Below are 27,757 nucleotides of genomic sequence, written 5' to 3'. Positions count from 1 at the left end.
GCACCAGGCCGTGTACCGTGTAACTGATGGCCCGCACCATGATCCTGCGCGAGGACGACGAATGACATCAGTGACTGGTGAACCGTATCGTGATCCTGGAGACAGGTCACCGTGTAACTGATGGCCCGTACCATGATCCTGGAGACAGGTCACCGTGTACCTGATGGCCTGCACCATGATCCTGGAGAAGGTCACCGTGTACCTGATGGCCCGTACCATGATCCTGGAGACAGGTCACCGTGTAACTGATGGCCCGTATCATGGTCCTTCGCGAGGATGACTGGCCTCAGCGCAGCTGGCTCACCAAACACAGACGCATCCCAGCGGTAGGTGAAGACGCAGATAGGTGAAACGCGGTGACCGTCGCAAATGGGCTGCACTAGCGTCATCGTCATCGATGGGTTTGGTCAGAGGTGTCACTTTCTAGAATTGGTCGGGGGTAAGGGGCTGAGGAAATAAATGTAACCTAACCTGCCATCTCATTCCAGTTTCTCGTCGGATTTCGGTCGATTTAGTTTGCGAACTTGATGTCAAATTAAACTGTTAAAACAATCGGTTCCAAAATTGTCTTGATGTTGGAGAATGACTCGCCAGTTGAAGTCGGTGCGTCAGTTATGCAGACGATGCATGCTGATGAAGATGATGATAAAGATGTGTTTATGTATCAAGTTTAACAGCAGTTTGGGCACTTGCTGCATTTCGTTGGCCCAGTTTTCCCTTTTTTGCTCATATGCATTGGGGTGGGGTGGGGGGCTTAGACGGGAATCAAGGTGTTCAAGTCAGCATTAAGGGGCTCGCCCCCCCCCCCCCTCCCTCCCTCGAAAGCACAACAGTGATACCCTTGGGTAAAGCCTTGACTGGCAGGTGATGCGGCGCATATGGTACCTACCAGCACCATAGTGATGTTCTCAGTATCATAACTGGAGAAGGTCCGTTAAAATAGTGCACATCAATCAGGCAGCTGAAAATTTCGGCTTGGCTGACATTTCATCGTCCACGATGATAGCGGGAGCGAACGGTTAGAGTGGCGGTCCCTGTGATGGCCGTGGAACATATCGGCGTGCAGCTGGCGGTGGTGCAACGTATGGTGGCGCGGCAGCTGGTGTGCAGCATAGCATGCACACAAGGGGCGTGCAGCTGGCGGTGGTGCAACGTATGGTGGTGCTGCAGCTGGTGTGCAGCATAGCATGTACACAAGGGGCGTGCAGCTGGCGGTGGTGCGACGTATGGTGGTGCGGCAGCTGGTGTGCAGCATAGCATGTACACAAGGAAAATGAACGATCCTGAACGCACCTCTGACCCAAACCTCCACCGTAAAACACATAAAAACGCTGTCCACGACCACGTTAACTTTCAATCACATCCAGTATGTTCCCGAGACCAATTGAGTCCCGTTTCCTATTCCCGTGCCCCGTTTCCCGGTCCCGTTTCATGGCGACAAAACCCATGACGGCTGTAACATGCACATGTGCTTGCCCATGAGCCCGCACTGGCCACGGCGGTCAAGGAGCCGTCCTCACCTGAACTGGTCGCGGCCGTTGATGGTCTCCTGCTTCAGACTGAGGATGATGGGGCCCAAGTCCTCGTCCTGCGTGAAGTAGTTCCAGTGCTCGGTGCCGTAAAAGTACTTCTCGAACGTCTCCTGCTCGATCGAGGTGAGCTCGAACGTGCCGTATTTCTCGTAATGCTCCTCGATGGGCGTCTTCTCCCGGTTGGGGGCACGGATGGTGGGCACGCGCAGCAGGCGGCGCGTCGCCGGCGAGTACGGCTCGTCACGCTCCTGAGAGCCCGCCTGGCGGTCACGGCCGCCGAGGCCCGGTTACAAGGTGGCGCAGGCTCCGGGCGACGCTGTCCTCCCGTGGCAGTAGGTAAGGCATGGACACGACTCAGATGTGAGTCTGAAGGCTACAATGTGAGGAGCTTGCAGTGAACTAGGAAAGGTGACGGCTGGCTTGTAACGCATCTGATGTTTGGCTTGTCCGGGAAGTCGGCATGGAGCGTTTTGCAACAAGAATGTAAATTTTCTTCACCATATCTCAGCTGAAACTCAGCCAATTCGGCACGGCATCACACACGAACCAAAAGGCCATGTGCTGAGTAATACCTGCGTCACCCGTGCCAGATGGGGAGCAGTGCACGCATCATGAAGCATGTGGCGCTGCTCGGTAGTCTGCAGTCAGTATTCTAATTCAGCAGAGCTTAAGGAGAAGGACATCAGCAGCTTGTGCTGCAAGTTTTCAATGAGCGGACGCCTTGCTACAGAGTTCCCATCATGCGTTGCCACGGCTGGGGGCGCTAAAAAACAGAGTTCTTTTGGGGTCCATTTCGCTGCAAGGTTGCCCAAGACGGAGCACTCTGCGGACGTTGCGACTGGCGGCGGGCAGCCGCCCGCTCGCCGCGCTTCCGACCCACCTGTACGTTCTGGTCGCACTTGCCGGGCGCCGGCTCGGACTCGTGCTCGTGTTCGTCGCTGCCCTCGCCCTCATCGGCGTCCCAGAGCACGTCGTCCTCCAGCGGCTGGCCGGCGCACTCGACCCAGTAGCCGGGCGTGGGCAGCAGGTTGTGCGGGTAGCCACGGCAGAACTCGTCTGGCAGAGCGGGCAGGAGCGTCGGCGGCGCGCGAGCATGCGACTGCGCCGCGTCGGAAGGCCACCCCGCAGCTGGGGCTCCGAAGGCTTTCAGAGGCCGGAAATATATCGCCCCCGATACGCGCCGAATGCTAATCTGTTTCAAAATATAGAGTCGGCCCTGAGCTCCACGACGCCCACTGCATCACCAGTAGACGGCGGCTTACCGCGACCAGAAGGCTTTTATCCCGGCGCCGACGGCAAGCGGCTGAGTCTGTGCCGCCTAACACCGCTGTTATGCGGGCCGGCGACGACCGACGACTTCGTTGTGGCGGCGTAAGGCCGACCTAGGAACATGGGCTTCGAAGGCTTCCATGGGTCCTAAATATATCGCACTCGTCAGATGCTAAATGCTTATCTTTTTCAGTACATGAAGTTAGCCCTCAATTTGACAGCACCGCTTTGTTTGACCGGCGTTCCTGGGTTGCCCGCGCTAACCGGGATTTTATCCCGCTGCTGTCGACTGGTAGCGGACCATTTAGACTGTGACGCGTGGCACTGCTGTTATGCGGGTCGGGCGCGTCATGCCGCCAGTGCGCGCCGGCGCTCGTAACCATCCGCGACGTCCAATGGAAAGGAGCGATGGAAGAGCGTAGAACGGAACTACACAAAGACTAGTGCTTTGTAGGCAAAGTCCAGTTAAAAGCCTCGAAATCATGCCGTCCGACGCACGATCTGATGTGCAGAATGTGGCCGCCGGCGATACAAGTGTTCGGATGCAGCGCCCACGCTGGCAAGCGTTGCCTACACCCCGCACACCTCAATTGCAACCACCCCTTCACCTAAATTGTATCCATTTCCGGAGAGCTCCATCAATCGTGTGATAAACTGCGTTTCGTACATTGGCCGGTTCGGTATTGACACCCAGTCCATTGTGCAATTTGACCAGCGAAGCAATTCTTGTGACGCATCCACCATCGATGGGCCGGGCACACACTGCTCTGCACCGGGGATGTTCTGTTCTGTTCTGTTCTGTTCTGTTCTGAAACCTACTGTTCTGGCCGCGGGATGCAAGTCCAGCTATATCCAGAAGCAAGACAGGCCCACCTTCTGGAGCGCTGAGGGGAAATGAACAAGCCCCCCCCCACCCTAAACAAATGACATACTTTTTGGGGATTTATCCCTGCATCGAGGACCGAAACTATACTTTACCCAGAAGACATTCCTTTTCGAACTGAACGTAGCAGGATAATCGTGTAGCACGTAACCAAAAATGATAGCCACGCAATTTTTCATTTTCTTGATTGAACGGAACCAAGCATTACTGCATTCTAGGTAGCGATGCTGTGACGTCATCCCGGCACTAAGTCATATGGCACCAATGCTACGGCCGCGTGAAAACCCTGTTTTTGCAGTTTGGTTTAACATAAATATGTTCATAAGCCAAACTTTATAAGACCTAGGACATTCAATAAAGCACTCTCACCTGGGAAATGGCGTTGGTTCGCACCAGAGCTACAAACTTATTGCTGAAATGCGCTACCAGTCTGCCCCTGACAGTGAGATGGGGTAACCCATTCACCAGTGATTTATCGCGGAGATCTCCAGCCGGAAGTGCTTACAAACAATCTGTGTAAAAGAGAACAACATGCGACAGCTACAGTATAGGGTGGAAATGAGAAACGGCGGCTCAGACGGGTTTGCAGCACCCTGGAACGCGCATTGAGAAGTTGGAATACACTTCCTGCGGCCTTAGGAGGGGCATTGCAGAGGTGGATGCAGGGTTGGCTTGCGGTAATGGAGTCAGTGAGTGGTGAGCCCCGGAAGACGTAAATGCAGAGCGACGTAAATGCAGAGCCCTTTCAGTTCAAGATACAAATTTTCCTGCAAAATGGGACGATATCTGTCAAGCTTTGTAATTTCTGCCAGTCAAAAAGTGGTGGCCCATATCTCACCTGGAACAAAGTCTTGGAAACATATCAGGGCAGTCAGGATATTATTCCCTGCGTACCGTTTTCACTTGACCTATCCGGCATTATGGATGTGCAAGTTAACCAGCGACAAGTAAGACTACAGTAAGGAACAGCGAAATCTTTGGCTCCTGCCCTCCTCGCATTATCCTATTTTCACATTTCACTCCATTTAGATACTGCAGCTCGACGATAAATGGACGATTAGTGTCCGTTAATGAATTAAATGTAAACATTTTACATGATAACCATTTATTTTCAAATAAATATACATTTCATAAAGAGGTATTACATCTAACTGTTAGGGCACGTTGCCTTCGACGAATATGGCGCGGGCAATGAACCTGGAAAATATGGTTTAGTAGGAGTTTTTTTGGAAGCAGATCGCAGTACTGGTTTGTGTTTAGAATCTTTTGAATGCAAAATTTACAGTATCGATTCACATCACATTGAATTAAAGATGCAAAGCAGGATGGCTACCCAGTTCATTGGCGAAATCTCCGTTCGTAACCATGCTACTAGTATCTACCAAACTTCGCTTAGTGCCAGCCAAAAACCATACAATGGGCTGCCAAATTTTAGTTCCATGGTGACGTCACGTCTGCGCAGCCTTCTCTAGTGGCCTTAAACAGAACGGGCTGACGAATTTTAGTACTCGCTTTTACCAGATAAGCTTGTAATCGCCCAGCTTGCAAAACATGTACTTCATCTATGTAGTCCCTCCGACCAAATGTGTCACATCAGTTATGGTCAGGTTCCCACCAACAGCTGAACACGGCCAGCCGACCAGCAAATCACAGCGGGTCAGCCGCGAGGCTGATGTGCTCAAACATGTTACAAAAAGGTGCACGCATAAACTGTGCTACTTTGACAAGTTTGCGAATCAACTGTGACCTGTGACTGTTCGTTTGAGATTGCCCGTAACATTATCTCCTGAAGCCCATTCTGAATAGGGAGTCAAACTGATGTCCTGGTGTTTGTTGGTCGCTGTGTACTAAAGCTGTAGGGCTACACCATCGAAACGTATTAGATGCTACCGTAGGATCTTTCCCACTCCGAACCAATTTACATATCTTGTGCATTTTATCGCACACATATCCCAGAGGTGTCCGCAATACCGGATTGAGGAAGCGTGACGAGATGAATCACGAGTTTTGAAAAGAAAAAGAAGAAGGGCGCAGAAAAGGGCGTGCGAAAAAGACATCAAACAGAATTGGCTCAACGGCGTAGCTGTAAATAGATAGGTAAGGGACCATACGCTCGCCATCATTACTTCCTTGTCCTGTGGGCGTAACTGGCCGTGGCCTGAGCCGAAGTGAGAACAGTCCCCACCTGAGCACGCCTGCGGCGGTAGCGGGAAGATGAGCGTGGTGGAGCTCTTCCTGCGGGCCACCGCGCAGCCCAGGCTCTGCGGCTTGAACGCCCGCAGCTGGTTCATGAAGTCGGAGCTCTCCATCAGCGCCAGGTCAGCGAAGTGCAGGTCACAGTAAATCTGCAACACAGCCGGCTTCTTCAGCGCTAACCGGGCAGCACCCGTTCGCCTGACAGCACCGCTACTCCGCTGGAAATAACGCCGCAGTCGCAACGGAGTCGCGGACGCAAAAAGGCAGAGTTTGTCACCAAGCGATATTGCCAAGGCTGTCATGCGCACGCGGCTGACGCTCGCGGACGTTAATGTGTTCTGGCTAACGTCCTGACGACGTTGATGTGTCCTGGCGAACGTTGTCACGACTATGGACGCATGCATTTGAGGTGACAATTCGAAAGTGTGGGCTTTTATCTAATCAATATCTGATGTATAGATATTGTATTGATTCACGTCTAATTTGGCGAACGTTATGGGCCGGTCACGCAAACAGTCAATTTTGCTAATAGCACACATAACATTATATGACACCGCAAAATATAAGAAAAGGGGGAGATAGGTCTCCAGTGAGTGAGTGAGTGAGTGAGTGAGTGAGTGAGTGAGTGAGTGATTGAGTGATTGAGTGAGTGAGTGAGTGAGTGAGTGAGTGAGTGAGTGAGTGAGTGAGTGAGTGTGAGGGTGAGTACATATGTGAACAGAAAGAAAGAGTGATAGTGATAGCGAAATGGTGCGAGAGAGAGAGAGAGAGAGAGAGAGAGAGAGAGAGAGAGAGAGAGAGAGAGAGAGAGAGAGGAGAGAGAGAGAGAGAGAGAGAGAGAGAGAGAGAGAGAGAGAGAGGAGAGAGAGAGAGAGAGAGAGAGAGAGAGAGGAGAGAGAGAGAGAGAGAGAGAGAGAGAGAGAGAGAGAGAGAGAGAGAGAGAGAGAGAGAGAGAGAGAGAGAGAGAGAGAGAGAGAGAGAGAGAGGAGAGAGAGAGAGAGAGAGAGAGAGAGAGAGAGAGAGAGAGAGAGAGAGAGAGAGAGAGAGAGAGAGAATAGGAGAGAGAGAGAGAGAGAGAGAGAGAGAGAGAGAGAGAGAGGAGAGAAGAGAGAGGAGAGAGAGAGAGAGAGAGAGAGAGAGAGAAGTGAGTAGGGAGTAAAGGTAGGGAAATATTGATTTATAGATAGAAGTTGGAGAGAGAGAGAGAGAGAGGGGGAACTGGGAATATAATGGAGGAGAGCTCACGTTGTTCCGGTGGCGTCGGTGCTTCTCTTCTGATTGGGTCCCGGTCGGTTCTGACCACACGATTGCAGAGTAGACACTCCTCGTGGTACTGGTTATTGTCATACAGGGCAAGGATGTTCTGAAACGACGGCACACGCGAGGTGGGGTGGAGCGAACAACACAGAGGCAAAGCGTAACGCTGCTGTCTGCAGCAGGCCTGTGCGGTAGCACTGTTGGATGAGAACCGGGAGCGAGCAGTCAAACAGGAGTGAACGTAAGCTGGCAGCTGTGCCCGAGATGCGCACATCTAAGGACTTTGGGTTGAATGTGCAACGACACACCAACACCAAAATATGGCAGCGCTCAGCAAAATGTCATTCAATGCCACAATCCCTGCTGCGCATGCTTGAGCAAACGCGCATTTCTAATCTCGCGAGCCCATCAGAACATGGCGAGTGCTTTGCTTGGCAGAATAATTTCCATGGCGGCTACTTAAGAGCGGCGAGAAGACGCTTCTCGGGATCGTCTGCAGACGACGAGGCCTGGGCGTTCGATTATGACCGGGGCTGGCGCGCACCGCGAGACCTGCCCGAGGCCAGCCGCAGCGGAGACCAGCGCCGGGCAGCGGTGCTTTCACCAGCCAGCAGACGAGCTAGGGTCACGGCATGGCCGGCAGTCGGACATGGTCTGGGACAATCTACTAGGCATGTGCTGTCGCAAAGGCTGCCTGGTATTTTTTTCTTCTACGCCGTTACCCAAGAACAGGTAACCAGGAGTGCCCCTCCCTCAATCCCAGCGACGCAGTAAACCGTACGTTAACACCAGAAAACATAAAATCAAGTCGCGGCACTCCCAGCTAGGAAGATGAAACAAACTTAAAAAAAACAGGCGAGGAGGTGGAGCAGACCCGAGGGAATTGTGTTATGTGAGAGGTAGGGAAAAATCATAGATGAAAAGGCTTAAAGTAGTCATTAGCCAAAATGAGCTAATGACAGCCCGCTAAAACCGCCCAATAATCTACAACCACTCAATTCCCCGTGTTAGTAAGGGTTATACAGTCACAAGTCGGAGGGGGCAATTACCTGGTCATTTTTGTGCTGGGTTTTGGGCTGGATTTCCAGGGAGTCCACCCAGCTAAGCAGAGCTTGTTGCTGGGAGAACTCCCGGAGCCAGCGCCATGAATTTGGGTATATGTGCATAACTTTATATCAGAAATTGATTATGAAACATGAAGGAGGTCAAATATGAAGTGCGTTGGATATGTACAGCACAAGGATGGCAATGTCTTCAAATATGTTTGTTACGTTAATATGTGTTCACGAAATGATTGCGGATGATGTTCTTAACGATGGTTTTCGATACAGGGATATCAGCTATTCTTGGAAAATATGGGACCATAATGTCGTTCCACAGCTTAGGGCCAAAGCAGGATGCTGTAAATAGTCTATAATTACGATAAGAGAAAGGTTGTTCTAAATGCTTTGCTCGCCTCATATCCATGTCATTGGATTCGTAGAGATTGTAAATTAAATCGAATGATGCAGGGAGCTGTGAAGTTAAAAATTTGTGCATCACGATTAACATTTGAGATTTAGCAATATCCGAGAGTTTCAAAATTTTGTATCGTTTAAAGATTGGCTCTGAGCTTTGCGGAGGATACACATTTTCTATAAGACGCACAGCCCTTTTTTGCAAAATTACCAATCGATCTAGTTGAGAAGCATAATTTATGTCCCAAGCCAAGCAGCAGTAATTTAGGTAAGGAAGAACCAAAGTGTTATAGAGTAGATGTGACGTTGTTTTATCAATAAAGTACCTAACCCTACTTATTATTCCAATATTCCTACTTACTATGCTTGCGACAAAATTAGTGTGGCTTGTAAACTTAAGAGATTTGTCAATGATTACACCAAGGTATATAATTTCTTTTTTCTCTTCAATAGGTGAATTATTTATTTGCACATTTAGTCGGAAATGCGAAGAGAGGGTTGTGTAATGCTGTGTGAATGTTTTTGATACGTTCAGGGAAAGAAAATTAGCAGCAAACCAAGAAGTCATTAGAAGCAAAAGCGTACTGACATTGCTTTGAAGTTCGACAATACTTTTATTTTTGAAAACAACCGCAGTATCATCAGCATAAGACAGACAAATCATGTTACTGCTTAATTTAGGTAGGTCATTTATGTACATTAAAAAGAGGATTGGGCCGAGAATGGATCCTTGGGGTACCCCCATTGTTACGTTTTTGATTGTTGATAGATCATTCCTGATTTTTACACATTGAGTTCTGCCAGACAAATATGAAGAAATGATTTCATGAGATTTTCGTCGAATACCATATTTAGTAAGTTTACGTAGAAGAAGGCTAATGTTTTTAGCGTCAAAGGCTTTTTTCAGATTTAAATGCAAACCTAACACATATTACCCATTTTCAAAAGCCTTTGTAATAGTTTCCTGCAGAAGAAGAATTGGCATGTAAGTACTTTTGTTCTTCTGAAATCCGAACTGATTTTGGTGAATTAGCTGGTTTTGGTCTAGATGAAGGACGAGTCTATTAGATATAAGTTTTTCAAGAATTTTGGACATAAACGGCAAAATACTGATAGGTCTGTAGTTATCTACAAGTTGCGAGTCCCCACTTTTAAAGATGGGTTTAATCACGGCTTTTTTTGAAAATGCTTGGAAATATCCCCGAAGACAAACAGCTGTTGAAAAGATGGAGAATTGGTTTGAGTGTAACCTTATAAGATAACCTGAATATTTTTGAACTAATATTGTCGACTCCAGCTCCGACGTTGTTTAGCCCATCGATGAAATAATTAATTCCTGTTCATTAAGGGGGGGGAGGCAGATCCACTTCATTTTCGACATTTGTGATGAGCTGGAGGGGGTCGAAAGATGATTTAGGTGTCTCGTCTTTTAACTGTTGTCCAATCTCGCTGAAGAAGAGGTTAAATGATTCTGCGATATCCGGATCGTCTGTGATAATTTTATTATTAGTAGCAATAATCCTGGTTGGATCTGCATCCTTTTTTTGTTTTGAATTGATGAGAGTGTGTAATGTTTTCCATGTTTCCTTGGAATTCCCAGAATGTTTACTGAATTCATTACTGTAGTATTTCTTTTTAGCTAGCCTAAGAGATGTAGTTAGAATGTTGCGGTAGCAAGTGTATGTTGCAATATTTTGGGGACTGGGGTTCTTCAATTTCTGTTCAAATAACTTGCTTTTACGTGTAACTGATAGAAGAAGTGCAGGTAACACCCATGGTTTGCGTGAGCTGGTCTTTCTAGAAATGTGCCTTGTGTGAGAAAACCTGGTGATCCCAGCAATGTAAATATACACAATTTGATATCAAATTCCATCAAAGATAGCGCTATAGGTATTCCATCAAAGATAGCGCTAATGTGAGACTAGTGACAGCATCAATGCGTGGATGAGTGTGGAGAGGTGCGGGTGAAATGTCAGCGCGTTGACTAGCGGATCGTGTGAGGAGCGTCGCCCCAGAAACATAAGGATCATAAGCAGGGAGAGATCATTATCGCAGTAACACGGCCATTAGCGGACATCTGAGGCAGCTCACAGGAAAAAGGAGTTAATGAACGCCCGGATTTGTTCTCAAAGCAGATATTTCAAAAGAGATTAACGACGAAGACGATATTGTTTCAAATCAGAATCAGCTGTCGACATTGACAACGACGAGCATATGATGAGAGAGCTGCTGTAAGATCGCTGTCAAGCTCTGGCAACAGCTGACTCCGTTCCTGCATTGATCCCGGACGGGCCGGAGTCATCGGTCTGGCGCTGTCACGTGGTTCAGCGCCACAGGACTCCGCGTCACGACGCAAAACGTATTGGGACGTAATTGCTGCTGCAGCGCCTGCTTTCAGTTTGCGGATCTTAGCGCGGCACGTTTTTACTGACTGCACGGGCCACTTCACGGAGAGTGTAAACAGGATCTGAAATTCGCGCACGGCTTATATTAAGCCGTCTTGCTACTCGGTGTTTGCGACTGTCGTTGCTCGGGCAGCCCGCAGTCTTAAACTCTCGGGCTTCAGTTCGCAGTTCAGGTGCGCAGTTCGGCAAGCCTTTGAGACGACAGTTTACTCGAAAAGATTTGACATAATCCGAAAAGTGGCAACGTTCAGTCACATGAAAACGCCGCGCTTTGGTTCGTGAAAATTGCCTCTTCAGTCTCTTCGAAGTAGTCAGTCCGAAGATAGGCGAGCGAAAGCCAATAAGACATCACACTAAAGCGGCTGGCGCATCCTTTGTGTTCCACAAGGATTGCTGTAGTTTGAACACAATTCAACGAGTGGTGTTCTGAAAGATTAATCGGAAAACGAAAATGAAGCCCCTCAAATTGGTTTCAAGCTATTCTTCTTCTCAAAGAACTTGCCTGTGTAGGACAAGTTTTCGTGCTATAAAGAAGCGTTGAGTATTCCCCAGGACCGTATCTTTTTTATGTAATTCCTAGGCGCATTATTTTCTTTTTAACACTTCGCAGACAGCGACCAAAATTCGCATTCGTGGCTAGTTAGTACTTGCCGGGACTGAGCCGGTTGCAGAGCAAGTTGGTAGAATTGCCTTAGAAATCCATTACAAGTTTCTTTGGTGGGTGTAGAAGACTAGCATGATGTTTATCACCGGCTTATGAACGCACTCCTCCAGGAACTGGTTCTATCGCCGGAGCTTGTTTAGGTTATTAGCAAACTGGAGAGCTTCACGCGCCTTCCGGAGCTCCGAGGTAGGTAGCCTGGAAATCCACTCTGTATCGTGTGCAGCGCTCCACTGGTCTACCAGCTCCCTATCAACGTTCCGCCCTGTTTACGTGCTACCAGCTCCCTATCACCGTCCCGCCCTGTTTACGTGCTACCAGCTCCGTATTCCCGTCCCGCCCTGTTTACGTGCTACCAGCTCCCTATCACCGTCCCGCCCTGTTTACGTGCTACCAGCTCCCTATCATCGCCCCGCTCTGTTTACGTGCTACCAGCTCCGTATTCCCGTCCTGCCCTGTTTACGTGCTACCAGCTCCCCATCACCGCCCCACCTTGTTTACGTGCTACCAGCTCCCTATCACCGTCCCGCCCCGTTTACGTGCTACCAGCTCCCTATCATTGTCCCGCCCGGTTTACGTGTTACCAGCTCCCTATCATCGTCCCGCCCTGTCTACGTACAACGTTTTCATTCGCCCTTCACCGCTGGTTTCTGTTATGAGTGGATAACAGGACTCGGCCTTTGATTTTGCCACGCTGTGGGGATTGGCTTCTACACATAAAATTCCTCCGTAATAACGTCAACAATCGCCTCCACACCGTGGTCCAATCAGTTAGAAATGAATGCACACGTGTTGCCGCTCCGGACGGCTGCCAAGGCGAGTAGCTCGGGATCTGTGGCAAGGCGTCGTTTAAATGCAGTACTCAAATTAACCATACCACACCATCAATGCCAACTTGTCCCACCTCAAAAGATCATATTCCTCTGCGGTGGAGCCTCTTCCCACGACACTGAGACCGGGCAAAGCAGTCAATCTTGTCCAACGCCGGCACTACCCACGCGCACTCTGAGCGTTGAATGTAAAACGAAAGCCAGCGAGAGCTCCACGCGGGACGGGCCGCAGGCAGGCAGGTCGGCACAGCTCCATGGCGGTGCCGGCCGACAGGAGCTGGACACTGATGGATCTCAGCCATTATAATGCCTAAACTCATAAGCATTGATCCAACGATACTGAGGCATCCAGAACAAGCTGAGCTGGTGCTGCGATAACGTCTCTGCACATCCATCTAGAGACTTAACCCTGCTCTGAGCGACCGACGGGAACGGATTCCGAAAGGCAGCAACTAGGCAGTAGCCGGTACTTTTGACCAGATGCGTCAGGTGCTCTTGTACATGCAGGGCGATCTATGACGCCGGCGATCATCGGGCGATCTATGACGCGGGCGATCATCGGGCGATCTATGACGCCGGAGATCATCGGGCGATCTGTGACGCCGGCAATCATCGGGCGATCTATGACGCCGGCGATCATCGGGCGATCTATGACGCCGGCGATCATCGGGCGATCTATGACGCCGGCGATCACCGGGCGATCTATGACGCCGGCGATCATCGGGCGATCTATGACGCCGGACATCATCGTCTCGGCCTGACCGCCGAACTTCACTTTAAGTGCATACCGGGCTTAAAGCCGTCTCGACACGTGGCATGTTTTCGAAATTTGTATGCAATGCATAAAAGAGATGCGTATACAAACAAAAAAACTTCAACGTCTGCTCATAACCGTTTTGGAGAAAATAGCAAAAGACCCCAGGGGAGATTGAAGCCGCCTCGCCTCCCTCCACTCGGAATGTGTTGGGGGAACCGCCCAACCAAATATAATGTCAAAGCTCATGGTATACAATTTACAGTACCCTCACGACTGATTTCATACCCCATTTCTCCAGGAATGTTTTCTTCATTCGCCAACAGTCAGCAAAGAGTTGTCCTTAACGCTGGTCCCGCATTTGTGGGGCTGCAAGTGTTTATGGACTCAAAAGTTTCTTTCTAAGACAACATACAGTGAACCATCACAGTTTCACTTTTCAATCACTCAAAAACTATATCAGCTGGCCCAATCAGATGTGTGCATAAATCCTAAGAAAAAATATTTCAGTTCCCGAGCGATCTCTCGGCAAAATCACAGCAAGAATATCACGGATTCCAAAAGACTGTTCGCTAGAATCATGAGGAGCAGCAAAGATCATCGAAGACTCTTCGCTAGAATTCCGGAAAATATAAAAAATCCCAGGATATCCTTCGGCGAAAGCTTCCAGTGGGAGTTTTGCCATTTGTCCAGCGGGGGCACATGACCTTTCCCCCTCCCCACCCCTCCCAGAACGGCTCAGCTTTTAGGCAGCCAACAGAGTTGGACAGGGAGCGATCAGCCCTGCGGTTGGTACCAGTCACGGCATGACCCGCGGTACTCGACTGCAGGAACGTTGCAATTGATATCAGTCATGACATGACCGGCGGCACTCAAATGAAGGAACGTTGCGTCATCGGGAAAAAGCTTGTGCTCGACGCCCGAAAAACCAGGCACAGTAGCGCGATGGGTGACCGGATGGCGAAATCGTCATGGTTCAACCACCACGCAACAAACGAAGAATATCACGGATTCCAAAAGACTGTTCGCTAGAATCATGAGGAGGAGCAAAGATCCTCGAAGACTCTTCGCTAGAATTCCGGAAGATATAAAAAATCCCAGGATATCCTTCGGATATCCTGGCAGTAAGGCAGCCACGCCTCCTTCAGGCTTTTGCTCTCCATGAGCGCATCATTTCTACTGACGTGCTCCGCCGTGTTCTTCGACGGCAGGCGAACATAGACAGCAGTAATTCGATGACGTCACAGGGCGTCTTCGGGACCAGAGACTACAGTGACGTAATGACATCACTGAACGTCTTTAGTTGAAGCCGCGCTGAATATCGTCAGCGACCCGCAGGCCTTCCCAGAAGGTGGCTGGTTTACAACTGTACCTTTTGACAAAAACTGGAACAGGGAAGAACACGAACACTGGGTTCAGTTTTGCTGGTACGTTCTCCGTGAGTTCAGCGGCCTGCGACTAAAAATCGGCAGACGGGAATATTGCATTGCGCCTTCGCAGAGGTTATGCAAGCTCAACATGTTTGTCATCAGTTGACAGCTTTTTCGGTGTTGGAGAGGCATGCATTTGTTACTAAAAACAAAATCGGTGCTAAGCAATCTTTACGAAGAGTTCCCCAGGAGGGTTTCTGGAATCATCAATGTGATTAGGTAGAGAAAAGAAGGAGCAAGGACCGTTTAGCAGCTCCTCATCCTGAGAGCTCCGTGGCTATATACCATCGACCGTGATAGCTAGCTGTGGATATAAATGTATACTGAATAAATACCATTGTCACCGAGAATGTCAGTCGGTAGCCGGTAGGCGACCACCAAGTCCACGAACGCACGCACAAGCGATAGGTGCTTGCACCGACAAATGCATGGTTGAACATGTAGGGGGCTGGCAGGCACGAAATTCGTCAAATTTAAACTATCCCAGCAGTATGTTTTAAATGTGCTGCGCTGTTAGGCTTCCCTGGAGTACCGCCGGTGAGAACGAGCCTCTGGGCTCGCTAAAGCCTGAAAGTGAAGCAGCGAGAATGACGCTAAAAACTTTTACGTGACACCTGGCAACCCACTGAACATGCAAATGTTGTGGCAGGTAGCGGAAAGTATTCTAGTGTGCTGTTTAAGCGCCCTCGTTAATAAGACTTTCTGCAAAAAGACAACGCCGATCCGGCCATCAGGTCGCAGGGAAGGATAAGCGTTCCCAACGAAGGTGATGGTGTCGGTTGCCATTTAAAACTCTGGGGTAAGCAAACTCTATGTCGAGCACACGAACACTGCCAACAGAGTCAGGGACGAAACAGAGTGTCTGGGAACGAGCTGACTACACGTAATGCATGCCGCATCGCACGTGACGTCATCGTTTAGTCCGACTCGACAGCAGCGGCTATGTGAAATATGTCCTGTATGAGTTCAGGAAGCCGAAATTACGCATCATAACACGCGCTGAACCGCCGCGAGTGATTCACATGGTTACCAGTGAACTGTCCTGTCATTTCCTGAAAGCGACCATGTGCACGGTGGTGGTTAGGAAGTTAAAGATTTCGAGCAGCTCTGCTACATGAAAAGGTGCCTCCCAACTTAAAGATTTTCAACCCGGAGACGGCGTTGTGTACTCGACTATGGGAACCAAGAGGTTTCGCCTACTGCGTTTGACGTTGTACGTGTATATCGTATGTATCTATGCGTGCTCAGGCTCTGGTGTAGAACTTAAATGAGTTGTAAAGATATGCCTCTGTGTTCCGGGGTTGCCAGGTCCGCTAGTCTTTTGTTGAATGGTTCTAGCAATGTGATGCAGCAGCAAAACATGCAAACTTTCTGTGCTTTGCGAAGCCGTAAAGACACACATTCCCTTACGGACACCCTGCATTTCAAGCACGGCATATGAGGCTTTGTGAATAACCCCCTTTGAGTGGAGATTTATACACATCATGTCCGGTGCCGACTGGTCAGACCAGGACCGTACAATGCCGCGCCTCGCCGCGCGCCAGCCTGCTGATTTCAACCGCTCAAAAGGCTCATCAAAACGCTTTTAAAAGCCATGATTTTGAAAGGCTACACAATGTCAGACAGACTATTAAGTGTTTAATTGACAGGTACCGCATGGTTTTGATGATTGGATTCGTTTCTAACGACTTTAAATAATGATAATGGTTTGAGGGCAGAAGCTGGCCAGAAAGAAAACGTTTATAATTGATGTAGACAAGACAGATTTTGAGTTTCTCTTTTCAGCATGGTGAGTTCATGCTGGTGATGTTCGGGCAACGTTCGTGATTCCTGATATTCGTAGTGAGAAATGTCTTCACCTTATATTTGGTGTGGATGATCGGAACCTTCTTACTTTGCCGCCTGCGTTTCGAGAAGCTCTGCGTATCGTCCAGCTTGATCCTGTGCATGGAGTGTTAGCATGTGGAGCTCGTTTTATTGATTATTCTGTAATACTTTTATCGCTAGTGTCAGATTAGACTTATACTGCAAGGCCACCTGTCATGCAGAACAAATTAATGCCAGGGAAGTTTATACGATATGTTCATACAGTATCCATGCATTGCTCCGCACACGGCCCGGGGGAAGTTGACTTTCCCGTTACGGGTTTTAGAGCACAGGCAAAAAAACGAACACTTGCAGCAACAGTAAATTTCCATTACCTGGTCATATATAAATTTCACATCCTTTACCCAAATTGAGGCTTTGACCTGATGAAGTGGAGGTGGAATCGAAAGCCATACACCCGCTCCTCATTGCCTACATTGGCTACATCACCCCATTCCTCACTTTTATTGCCTTTCCGTGGCCTACATCATTGGCTATTACATACATTTCCAGCAACCAAGATTCATGTAAGCAAAAGGTTGAACCGTGAATGATTGTTTAAATGCTATCAAAACATTGATGAAATGATTGCATTTCAAGCAGGGAATGTTTTTTAAAAATAGGTTTGGGAACAGTTAAAAATTATGCAATGTACCCCTAAAACATAGATGTTTTCCAGATTAGCACACTTCTTCACGAAATTAGGGGGAGGGATGGAGACCTGAACAGAAGAAAACTTAAGAACATCCCTGATTTGGAGGTCTAAGTGACTGGTAACCATTCTCAGTCAGGATAAGAATAAAAATGGCATACATTGGCATGTCAGAACTACTATCATCTACTGTTGTTCCCATTCATGAGGAGTGCCATCAGACTTTAACTTCAAACCCACAGTTCTTTTCAAAGGGAAGAAGGCTCGTCGCTTGGGACTGCTTCAGCGAGTCAATAGCTATTCTGTGTTTTGAAAAGGCGGTTTGGATAATCCCAGGCCAATTTCTGCCTTGGTCGGATCATCCCGCCGACTTACTCCGGACTGCCAATAACTCTCGCCTCTGAGGAAAGGACGCTGAAGCGCGGCAGCGCCAACGAAGTACGAAAGGTAAAAAATTAAACTCTAGGCAGGTATTTATGACATTGCAATGAGAATGCCAATTGCAAAATTACAATGCATTGGAAGCCACTGCCCATCTCATATCAGTCGTATCGCAACGATCGAAACATGACCTTGCGGCCACATGAATCCCCATATCTGGATTTTTTTAGTGCTTTACCCTGTGTAGTTCGGGACACTGAGGGTCGGCTGTTAACAACCGCGAATCGGCCGACCGGTTGGGCTGTAGGAAATACACTGATTTGTCGCCGACCTGCCACCGAGTCAGCCGGCTAACTAAAAACCAAGGCATATTTGGTCGCCGGGTTAGAATAAAGCCTAAAAAGATACCAGGGTGCCGTAGAGTACGAGAAAGAGTCTACGGAAACATTTGCTGGCGTTGTGTGACGAAATATATTATCATGGAGGCATAATGTCTATGTATGGAGACCTCATGTTATCTTTTGCATAGTGTGCTGTATTGTCCCCAAAATGTATCGTCCAAAAACGTGAAACATGTTCGGTACCAAGCTCTGCGTGAATATATACTTTTTTGTCACCGACCTTACTTACCAAGTCAGCAGTTTTACCATCCCTCATAAAAATAGCGTAAACAGTCAACATCGGAGCTTGATGATGAATAGCCTTGATCTACATAAACTTGACCTGACAACGCATGTCATTCCTACAAGGGTCGGCTGCCTTCTCAGTATATGTTAAGAGAACATTAGGGAGACGCCAAGGAACGGAACGGACAGCTTTTTGCAACGTCTAGTCTTGCATTGAAACGTGTTCCACCTGCTATACGATGCATAAAAACGCAATTTCTGGCTGACATCAGAGCATGTGTCCTTTATTGTGCACATCATGTCTATCAAAGTGCAATGACTGGCTGTCATCAGAACATGTGTCCTTCATTGTGTACATCATGTCTATCAAGGCGCGATGGCTGACTGGCACCAGAGTATGTGTCCATTGTGCGTATCAGTTCAATCAAACCGCAACGATGCATGTGATTTTTTTCCGAAAATTCACGATAAATCCCAGTCATATACACAAACAAAGGAGACAAATGTAGCATGCTATCTTCACTCATCAGTTGTGGCTTGTGGGGGTGAATATTCTGGGCGCAGGCACCGCTTCAAATCAACTGTCAGCTATCTGTTAACTCTGAACAAATAACGTTTGTTTTTTTTTCTCCTGAGGCCTCACCTGCTTCACTGTTGGGTATGATGCCAAAGGTAAACTCCTACGATTGAGAATAACTTCCGAACGTGCAGCCGTAGACTGCACCCGCAAGTTGTACGTCTACCAATTTTTTTAAAAAATCAGGCCACCAAGCCAAAATATCGTCAGTGAAGGCTTCCGTGCTAACTTCGCCCCTGCATGCAGCAGTAGCAGCTTCCATTCTTGTTTTGGGCCACTTCGGTGCAAGTTCTTGAGTGGTGTGACTGGCTGTCAGTCAGACTCTAGTTTGGCCACATCATACGACGTAACGCCAGGTCAGAGGTCATGTGAGGTCGGCTTACAGGCGTCTCTAGAAGTTTGTAGCACCATTTATGACAAATGAATCAGTACAGCTGATGCTTTTGAAACGAACTTCTCACTCGCGCACTAGAAGAGCTAAACAATGATGTCAGCTGAGGTGGGCCGACCTTGACCTAATAGCATTTACCTGACCTAAAAATTTGTTTTTCTTATCAGTATGGTGTGAGTCTGAAGCGAAAGAACACACTGTTTCGTTGAACGTTAGTCCCAAGCTTAAGCGATCCCGCACCAAGACATACGTATAACGCGAGTGGGAGGGCCCTGAAGTTTCAAGGTAGTTCGTTTGACCCGCGCGTTTTCAGTCACTTAACAGGTGTTAACTCAATGAATTTGGGGTAAGACGCACGCGGTTATTTGCATTTTTCCGATCCAACGATTCATGCTAACGATACCAGGTGGGGAAGGCACTTCGAACCCCCAGCGGGCCGTGCACGACAAAATATTCCCGGCAGTGTCGACTTGTGGGCTGCAAAGTGTTGTAGAGCTACAACAGAGTGTAAAAAGCGAAGAATTCTAAGCTTCTGTCACGCGCACAGTTGACAAATATCGTACACTTACGTCTCCGATGAGCCTTGCAATACCTGCGCGGTCAAAATATCTCCTAGTTATGAAATATTCGAATCATATTGACGAATCAGCCTCATCTTCTATCCTTGAATTTCATTTGTTTCCAATGCACTTCCAGTTTACTTGCGCTTCATGTCAATCAATCTGCTCGCATTACAGCTGAAATACGACCAAACCCACCACCAACACCCGCCCCCTCCCAACAACAGGTGATTCGCACGCCCAGTCGCGCAATCCATACCACAGCACAAACGGACCGGGCCGGGCCGGGCCGGGCCGTCGCTGGCGCGTACCTCGTTGTGGGCGTCATTGTGAGTTCGTTGTGCACGGTGCTGGGGCCACGGTCGGCGGCGCCCGGTCTCCGGCCACGCTTGGCCGCCAGTGGGCGCGCCGTCGGCGCGGCGGGCGGCAGCGCGGCGCGACGAGTGCGGCGCACCGGCGGCGCGCAACGGTCGATACGAACGGCGCGCGCCGCCCGCCGCGGCCGCTCCATTGAGAGCGATGCGCCTTGCAGGGCGGAGCTGGGTATCCCGGCAGGCCACGGGAAAAGGCGGACCGACACCGGCGTCGGTGCCCTGAGGTCAGCCAGAGGGTTTCCAAATTCAGACTGGGTTCTTCTGGTGATATTTAGTACACTTACTTTATGTGTTTCAGCATGCAACAGCTCGCTGGCAAGTTGTCTCCATGATATCTAAAGATCGTGTACACATTGCGTTTTCTTTCCGTACCCTTGGGAAAAGTAGTGCACCCGTATTGCTTTATCACAAGAAACCACCGGCCCAATGTAAACTCCCACAAAAATGACAAAGTTCCGCTACAAAACGCATTTCAGTATCTTCAGGGACAAGCATTGATCGATGCATCTCATTCAGAGGAAGCGGTTCCCTGCTTGGATTTCTTCGGTCCCCGAAATCTCCGATCAATTTTGCTCAACGCGAGCGTTGGATTAACATCAGCTGTAATAGAGATGTTAGTAGTTTTTTTGACATAAGTAGCTTGGTAAATAAGCTGAATTAAAACAGCCACGCGTTTACAGTGGTTGGCAATTGCGCCATTTATGAATACCGGAGGATGGAGCCCGTAAGGTCATTGACAAAAAAATCAAAATTTGAAAGAAGATATTGAGCTACGGATTGGAAATTGTGTTTAACGGATGTCGCAGCTGAATCTAACATACAGTTTATTTTACGCAAACAAAATGTTGCCTTCTAGGTGACGCGATTACTTGAAAGGACCCACAACGTCTAGCAAATTCAAAATTGAAAGGAAGCAAGACAAAAACAACTTTAAACGTACCAGTCTTATAAACCTCACGTCCGGCTGGGGGAAAGGAATCTAAGGCAGGCCTTGGTTGCCTGACTGTTGAAGGTGAGGTGTTTGTGTGGTTGCATATTGTATTGACTCAAACTACGGTATACCGACTTGCCTTCAGTCTCAATCGACTAAGACACGGGTCACAAAGGTCACCATTGCTCAAACCATTACTATGTACACGTTTTGGTACATGGGAAACAGAAGAACGTACAATAGCGATACAGTTGAGAACATATTTCAAGATAAGGGTAATGCAATGTCAAATCGGCAAGAACTAACAAACAGCAAAAGGCATAAAGAACATATTGGGCCTTCACAGCAGCGTTTGTTCGACTAGTACCTAATTTGGTGTCACCGCATTCGGCAGGCATCTAATTCTTACATGCACGAAAAATAAAATAAGCAGTGCTGCAAATAGAATAACAACCGAAAGTCGTTGTTTTTGACAAGCCTATCGAAATGACAGGTAAAATTTATTCTACGACCTTTTTATATTGTTCTCATGCTCCAATTCTTCCCCATTCGTTTCCGCAATTCGTTGCATGGGATGGGAGCAATTCAAAGTTAATACAAACGTGAAATAACAAATAAGTACACGACAGCAAAGTAAACACGCCTGCACAGCGTAAAATTAGGGCTATTTCAACTGCTCTGCTCATGCTTATCATTTGTTTTGCATTTAATAAAATATAGTACATTTTGCGTTCTGTTGTACTTGATTTGCCTTCGAGACTTATGTCAACGGTGCATATCGGAGAGATTATTAATTAAGATGCAAAGGTAGTCGGGGGTAATCATTATTCGTTAATCCTCGCCCTGATAGGGAGGGGGGGGGGCGGGGGGGCGGTGCGATCCCACGTACGGTTTTTCAAAATGCGTCACTGGCATATTGTGCGATCACGTCCAACTTTATGGCATCCCAATGGGCATCCACTGCACGTGTTTTGATGTCAGAAACGCATTCCCAGCTTTTCTGGTGCCGGGGCGGCGGCGGTTTTTGAGGAACAGAGCATGGTGATCTACGGCTTGGCGCGGCGCGGCGGGCGGCAACCGACGATACCACAGAACGCGTGCGGCCGGCCGACATTGCTACATTAGAGAGGCCATGTATCATAAATATATGCAAATAAATACAAAATACCTAAGTGAATAAAATAGATAAATAAATAAAAAACAAATAAATATAGGAAAGAAAGAAAGAAAATAAATGAATAAATAGAAAATAGAAAAGATGTGCAAATGCGCATCATTATTCTCAGAATCGACCATGAAACACTGTACATGTTAAGGTTTCGTGTCGCCACGAGGAACGGCTTCACATGCATGGTGTTGTAAAGCTATTTTTAGTGTGATTTTTCCGGAAATGTTTCCTTTGATCAGGCATCATGCGGTCAGTTACTGACCTAAAAACCTACAGCCTAAAAGCCAGTAATAATCGAGAGACTTGTTGAGATCAATCTCTTGGCATTTTCCAATAAGCTCCGCCTTCATTAGTTTGGTTGGGAAACGCCAGAGCGTCGGATCGATCCCAACAATCAGCCCACGTTTTGAAAACAAGGGAATCAGGGCGAGGGTTAAGATGAACACCCTCAGAGGTAGTCTGGTATTTATCAGCTTGACGTTGATCAGAATTACCAGGGATTACCATTACCATTGGCGATAATTACTATTAATTACCATTCGCGATAAATGAAGAAAATTATGGAGATGATAATGATGGCCATCATCTTCCCGGCCATAATCATAATCATTTTGGATGTTCTTGCTGTATGGTTGTTGACACTACATATGTGCTCCTTGTGTGAGGTATTCTGTGCCCATATCAAATAATGGTAGTAACTAACAAACCGTCCGGTAAACAAACGGCCAGTAAATAAACAGGGCTACACAGAACCTGAACACCTATGGCTATATCCCGCCTCACCCACATCTGAATCATGCCTAGGTATGCACAGAGCAAAGGCGCCTGGTACCTTCAAGCTCGAGAGCCTCAGCGATTCTAACCGTCTGCATGCATCAAATTTGGTTTGTTCACAGAATGCATCACAATCTTCAGCTGTGTGTCACACGCAAGGCTTTCACGCGTTCCCATTGTTTTTTTTGGTGGGGGGGGGTGGGTGGGTGGGTCGCACCACGCAAACACCACAGCAAACCAAAACCTAGTACAAAGGCGAGCAAAGCCTGGTGGAGAACTCAACTCCACGCGTTTATTTTACCTGAAAAGACTTGACCACTAAATTACATCACTCTCGGAATGCAAGAGCGAAAAATTCCAGAAACGCCTTCTAGATGAAATTTATCGGCTGAATATCATCGTTTGAGCACTCATTTTCACAGATTTCAAGTCATACGAGCTGATAACAAAATTTTACCAAAGGAACATCATTTTTATCTTTATCCAATTGTTTCTGTTGTTCTTTGTATTGTATGGGTGTGATATAACTTTCTTTTTCCTTCCTTTCCGATCATCTTTAAAGACACCATCTATGGCTTAAAATGTTCACAAATTTCTCTGTAAAATATTTCAACTGCCAACTTGCACATAGTTCATACATACCTTGTATTAATTCGCCAGCCGCCCCAACATATTTGATATGCACCCAAGGGTGAACAGTTCATAGGAAATGAAGAGGGCAATTTGAATACCAGAACTTATTTTTACCGCCACGTTTGTCCTGTTCATCCCCTAGTTGGTCTTTTTTTGTTTATGGCGGTGCTCAAAAATGATAAATCTAAGCCACTCCAGTTTCACTACCCCACCACGTTTCATTATCCTGCTGTACATGGTATGGGGGCAGACCTGACGCAGCTAATAAAGAAGTGCTTGGTAGCGAAATTCTGTCTTTCGAAACAGTATGCTCATGGGGACCTCCTTCTCTTTTTTCGCTTTTTTTATCTCGAAGGTTTTTGGACATTATTAATGTCCATATTCTGCGGATGGTTTGCATGACCCTGTCTGTCAGTAAACCACGCGAAGGATACTGACTTTTTCGCGTGGAGGAGCAGAAAAGAAGCCTGCCCTTAAAAAGCTAGTAAGTTTCTCTGGTGGATGAATATATATGCTACCTCGAAATGTGTCTTTGTTTGCTGTAGCTTCTCTCACTGACTCATAAGTTGCAACGTTTGTAAATTGAATTTTTTAACTTGTGTACGGTCTTTTTGTGATGAAATTTTTCAGACCGCCCTAGATCAAAAGCGATTCTAGCCCACTGAAAACGTCACAAATTTAAGCACACTTCAACGCGCACCCGGTGGCAAGCCGGACACGACGCGCCGGGGTTGGAAGGGTAGTTTGACCGTCTGAGACTTAAAAAATTAGGAAAGATAGAAACATCTGCTCCATTTAGGTGCCAGGGCCTCTCAACACCAAGTGGTGCGCAAATGTTCCAAGAACGTTCTCCTGGCACATAAAGGGCCTTCCTCATCCAGAACAGGATCTTTTGATTCAAAAGCGGGTCTCGGAATCTAGTAAATGGCCATTTATCCCAAAACATGGCCTCGCGATCCAAAACCACGGTCACGAGAAGCATGAAAAAGAACTTTTGTTCCAGAAAAAGGCATCGCAAAAAAGAGGATGTCTGCCAATTGAAAACAGGTACTCAGGAACTACTTAACACAATATTGGCTATCCTGATAGTTTAATTAGGCACGGATTTCCTAATTCATAAAGGTGGCCTCATGATCCTAAACGGCGGACATCTAAATGAGGAAATTGCATTCTGGACCCAAGTTATCGGTCTGAGTCTCAGTTATAAGGTCTCAGTTAAAGGGCCTCCCTTATCTGAATTTTGGCCAGCTGCAAGTAGTTACAAAACCAATAATTTGGATAAATGGTTCCCTTCCAAAATTTGAGGAAGCAAAAGCACCCTCTTGACCCCTTGCCTGTCGGCAGAGGGGCAACTGCCCCCTGCCCTACCTCCCCCGCCCCCCCCCCCCGCTCTGCCGCATCACCAAGTGTATGCACAAATGCGTGTTTGAATTTCACAGCACACAGTTACATATTGCATGCAGCGCTTGGTACCTATATTTTGATTAGCCTTCACTTCACGAGGGCAAGAGGGCTCAAAGGCCCAAAGGATTTTGCGGAATACATTTTAAGCGGTTTTGAGCAGTCGCTGAAACTTTGAAACGCTGAGTTTATGTCATTTTGAACGCTTGTGAGAATTCGAAGTTTCTGACCTTGGTGGCGTATAATTTTTTTCCGGGGGTCGTGTTAATGACATTATGTTTCAAGATGATAAATAAGGGTTTCATGAAAGTTCACATGAAATATCTTTCAAACAGATTCCCAATCTCTCCCTCTGAAATGCATTAATATAGCTCTGGTGGTCTTTTAAAGGTCAGATCATCCATCGGGGGGCACTTGAATATGGCGAGCCTGCTGAAACATTGAGGGGTTCGCCAGACAGATAGACCAAACATGATCAACGGATGTCTCCTAAAACACGTGCCTGAAAGTCCGGATGGCTATCTGCGGTCGGGAGCGCTTGACAGGAGGACGGACTCAGTCCTCCCACAAGCGCACGGCCTCCGTCCTCCTACGAGCTCACGTCCCCAGTCCTCCCAAGGCACACGGTGCTATCCCTCCCACGAGCTCATAGCCAGCGTCCTCCTACAAGCGTACGGCCCCCGTGCTCCCACAATTGCACGGCTCCAGCCCTTTCACGAGCGCACGGCCTCCGTCCTCCCACGATCGCACGGCTGAGTCCATCGCGGCGGTGCGCACGACCAGCGACCAGTAAAATAACAGCTGTGCCGTGCGCTTCGACCGACGGACGTCACTGGACCATCGCTGCCGGCTCGATACAATTTCCAGCAGACGTTAAACAAGACCCTGAGGTCCAACAGTACCAGAGGGGCCGTGTCCAGGCACGTCCAGCAGAGGTCAGACACTGGTTAGAAACAATGCCAGGTCGTGTCAAGATGTGGAGAGCACGGCCCTCGGAACGATAAATCGCACCGAGGGCGCCATTTGTTTCCTCAATCGGAGATGCTGATTCCGAATTCCTGGTCCTGCGCAATGTCTGGTCTGGTTCCACAACCAAAATCAACATAAAGCACACAGCTAAAAGTTCCTTCGCAAGAAAAAAGGCGCGACGAACTGTTCTCGTAATACCGCTCCTATCTTTTTTCAGGGAATAAGGGGAAAAGCTGATTAATTTATTAGACTGAATGCTGTTTATGAACTCAACCGAACTTCGGCTTAGCAACCGGACTTGTTCCAGTGGTATCAAGGCCCAGCAATACAGAATCATATCCTCATCCTGATTGAACCGATATGGTGCTTTCGTGGAACAGGTCGCTTTCACAAGGCGCCCAGCATGTTCTTATGAGGACATGTCTGTGAACAAAAAATTTCCTTGGATGTACTTGACGTATGGTCACGTTACTCATCATGGTCTTTGCATTCCTGGCAGCCAAGAAAACCGCTAAAACCATCATGGAAATGCACAGGTCAAGCTAAGATTCATACATAGATTTGTAACAGTAGTTCCACGCGCTGTTCAAACATAACGAGACTCATATCCAAACGATATATATACATCGAAAATTAGGTACAGTCGGATGGAAAAAATTCAAATATGGCGAGGTTCGACGCATGCTTTAAGAGATATCATTAAAGGTGACCCATCAGTTAACTGATATGCATCCGATCGAGTCAACTTCAGAACACATTCAGGCACACGCACATCACTTTTTCACACACTCCGACACCATGGAAAGTTCAAAGCATCGAGTGACCATGCTTTAGTTATGTGACTGAGCGGGTCCAAAGGTGATGAATGACTTAAGCTGTTTGTTTAAAGCATGCGTTCTTCCTCTGATGAGGATGGCTTCGAGAACTTGTGAACGGCGTTCGTTTGGACATGGTTTTAGAACTGGTGTGCTTTTAGCAGAGTCGGAGAGCAGAAGTCCTGAAAGCAGACCAAACCAACTGAAACGCACTTATGTGGTGCAGAATTTACATGCCTCCAAGGAGGCATTTACATAAAAAGAAATTGGCAGAGCTCAGTAAATAGTTGAGCAGCCAATCGGTGGCGCCAGGTGTGCAGTAGCACGAGTCACATGTCGCGTGCACAGAGGTGGGCAGCATGGATTGTCGGTTTTTACGCTTTTCACGTGTTTTACCACAGCTCGGCCGCCAGAGCACGTGGAGACTTGAAGCCACTTTCAAAGCGTCGAACAACGTACTGTCTGCCATCCACCCGATTAACACGAGTTTGTGCGACGCACGGTTGCGCCAGTAATTGTTGCGCAAGCCGGGAATGTCGGTATGTCGAAAAAGCGGCGCTGAATACAACACGCTGTTGCTGAAACTGTAACCTGGAGCGTGGCGAAATTTGCATTGCACCATGCACCGATTCATTGCCTGTATTTATCTCCCATTTATTCGTCATTTTGGGCATTGTTTCGTAAAAATCTTAAAGGTTGCAAGCCCACGTTTTTCCGTCGTCAAAATACCACCGGTCGATCGCTTAGTCGCCGCCGGTGAGAATTTCAAGTCAAATGACGAAATACGCGCGCGCCGCATGTCGCCGGCGTCCGGCAGCCGTCATTCATTCATTCATTCATTCATTTATTCGTCCATTCGTCGCGACGAAAAAGTGAGCGATAGTGACGATCAATGCATTGTCCGAACTCCTCGCTTTGAGATGTCACAGAAACCACATATATCGAGTGAAGAATAATTTGCAATG

The 27,757-nt window shown here is 47.8% G+C and overlaps 1 protein-coding gene across 1 annotated transcript in view; it reads right to left on the bottom strand.

The window, feature by feature from the left end:
• LOC119093570 (uncharacterized) overlaps positions 1–27,757 on the bottom strand; it is a gene marked incomplete in the record, with an annotated part of 86,059 nt that overhangs the window by 38,605 nt on the left and 19,697 nt on the right. The window contains 8 exon segments of the mRNA XM_037216538.1: positions 1–44; positions 1,521–1,792; positions 2,413–2,588; positions 5,870–6,029; positions 7,126–7,143; positions 7,146–7,186; positions 7,189–7,233; positions 20,351–20,359. Of these exon segments, the coding sequence (XP_037072433.1) occupies positions 1–44; positions 1,521–1,792; positions 2,413–2,588; positions 5,870–6,029; positions 7,126–7,143; positions 7,146–7,186; positions 7,189–7,233; positions 20,351–20,359 (765 nt within the window).

The sequence above is a fragment of the Pollicipes pollicipes genome, unplaced genomic scaffold (genome assembly GCF_011947565.3).
Source record: "Pollicipes pollicipes isolate AB1234 unplaced genomic scaffold, Ppol_2.1 Scaffold_4002;HRSCAF=4701_pilon_pilon_pilon, whole genome shotgun sequence".
In the NCBI taxonomy this organism is placed as follows: Eukaryota; Metazoa; Arthropoda; class Thecostraca; order Pollicipedomorpha; family Pollicipedidae; genus Pollicipes; species Pollicipes pollicipes.
Note: the sequence above shows the minus strand (reverse complement) of the source record. Positions and strands in the feature narration are given on the sequence as shown.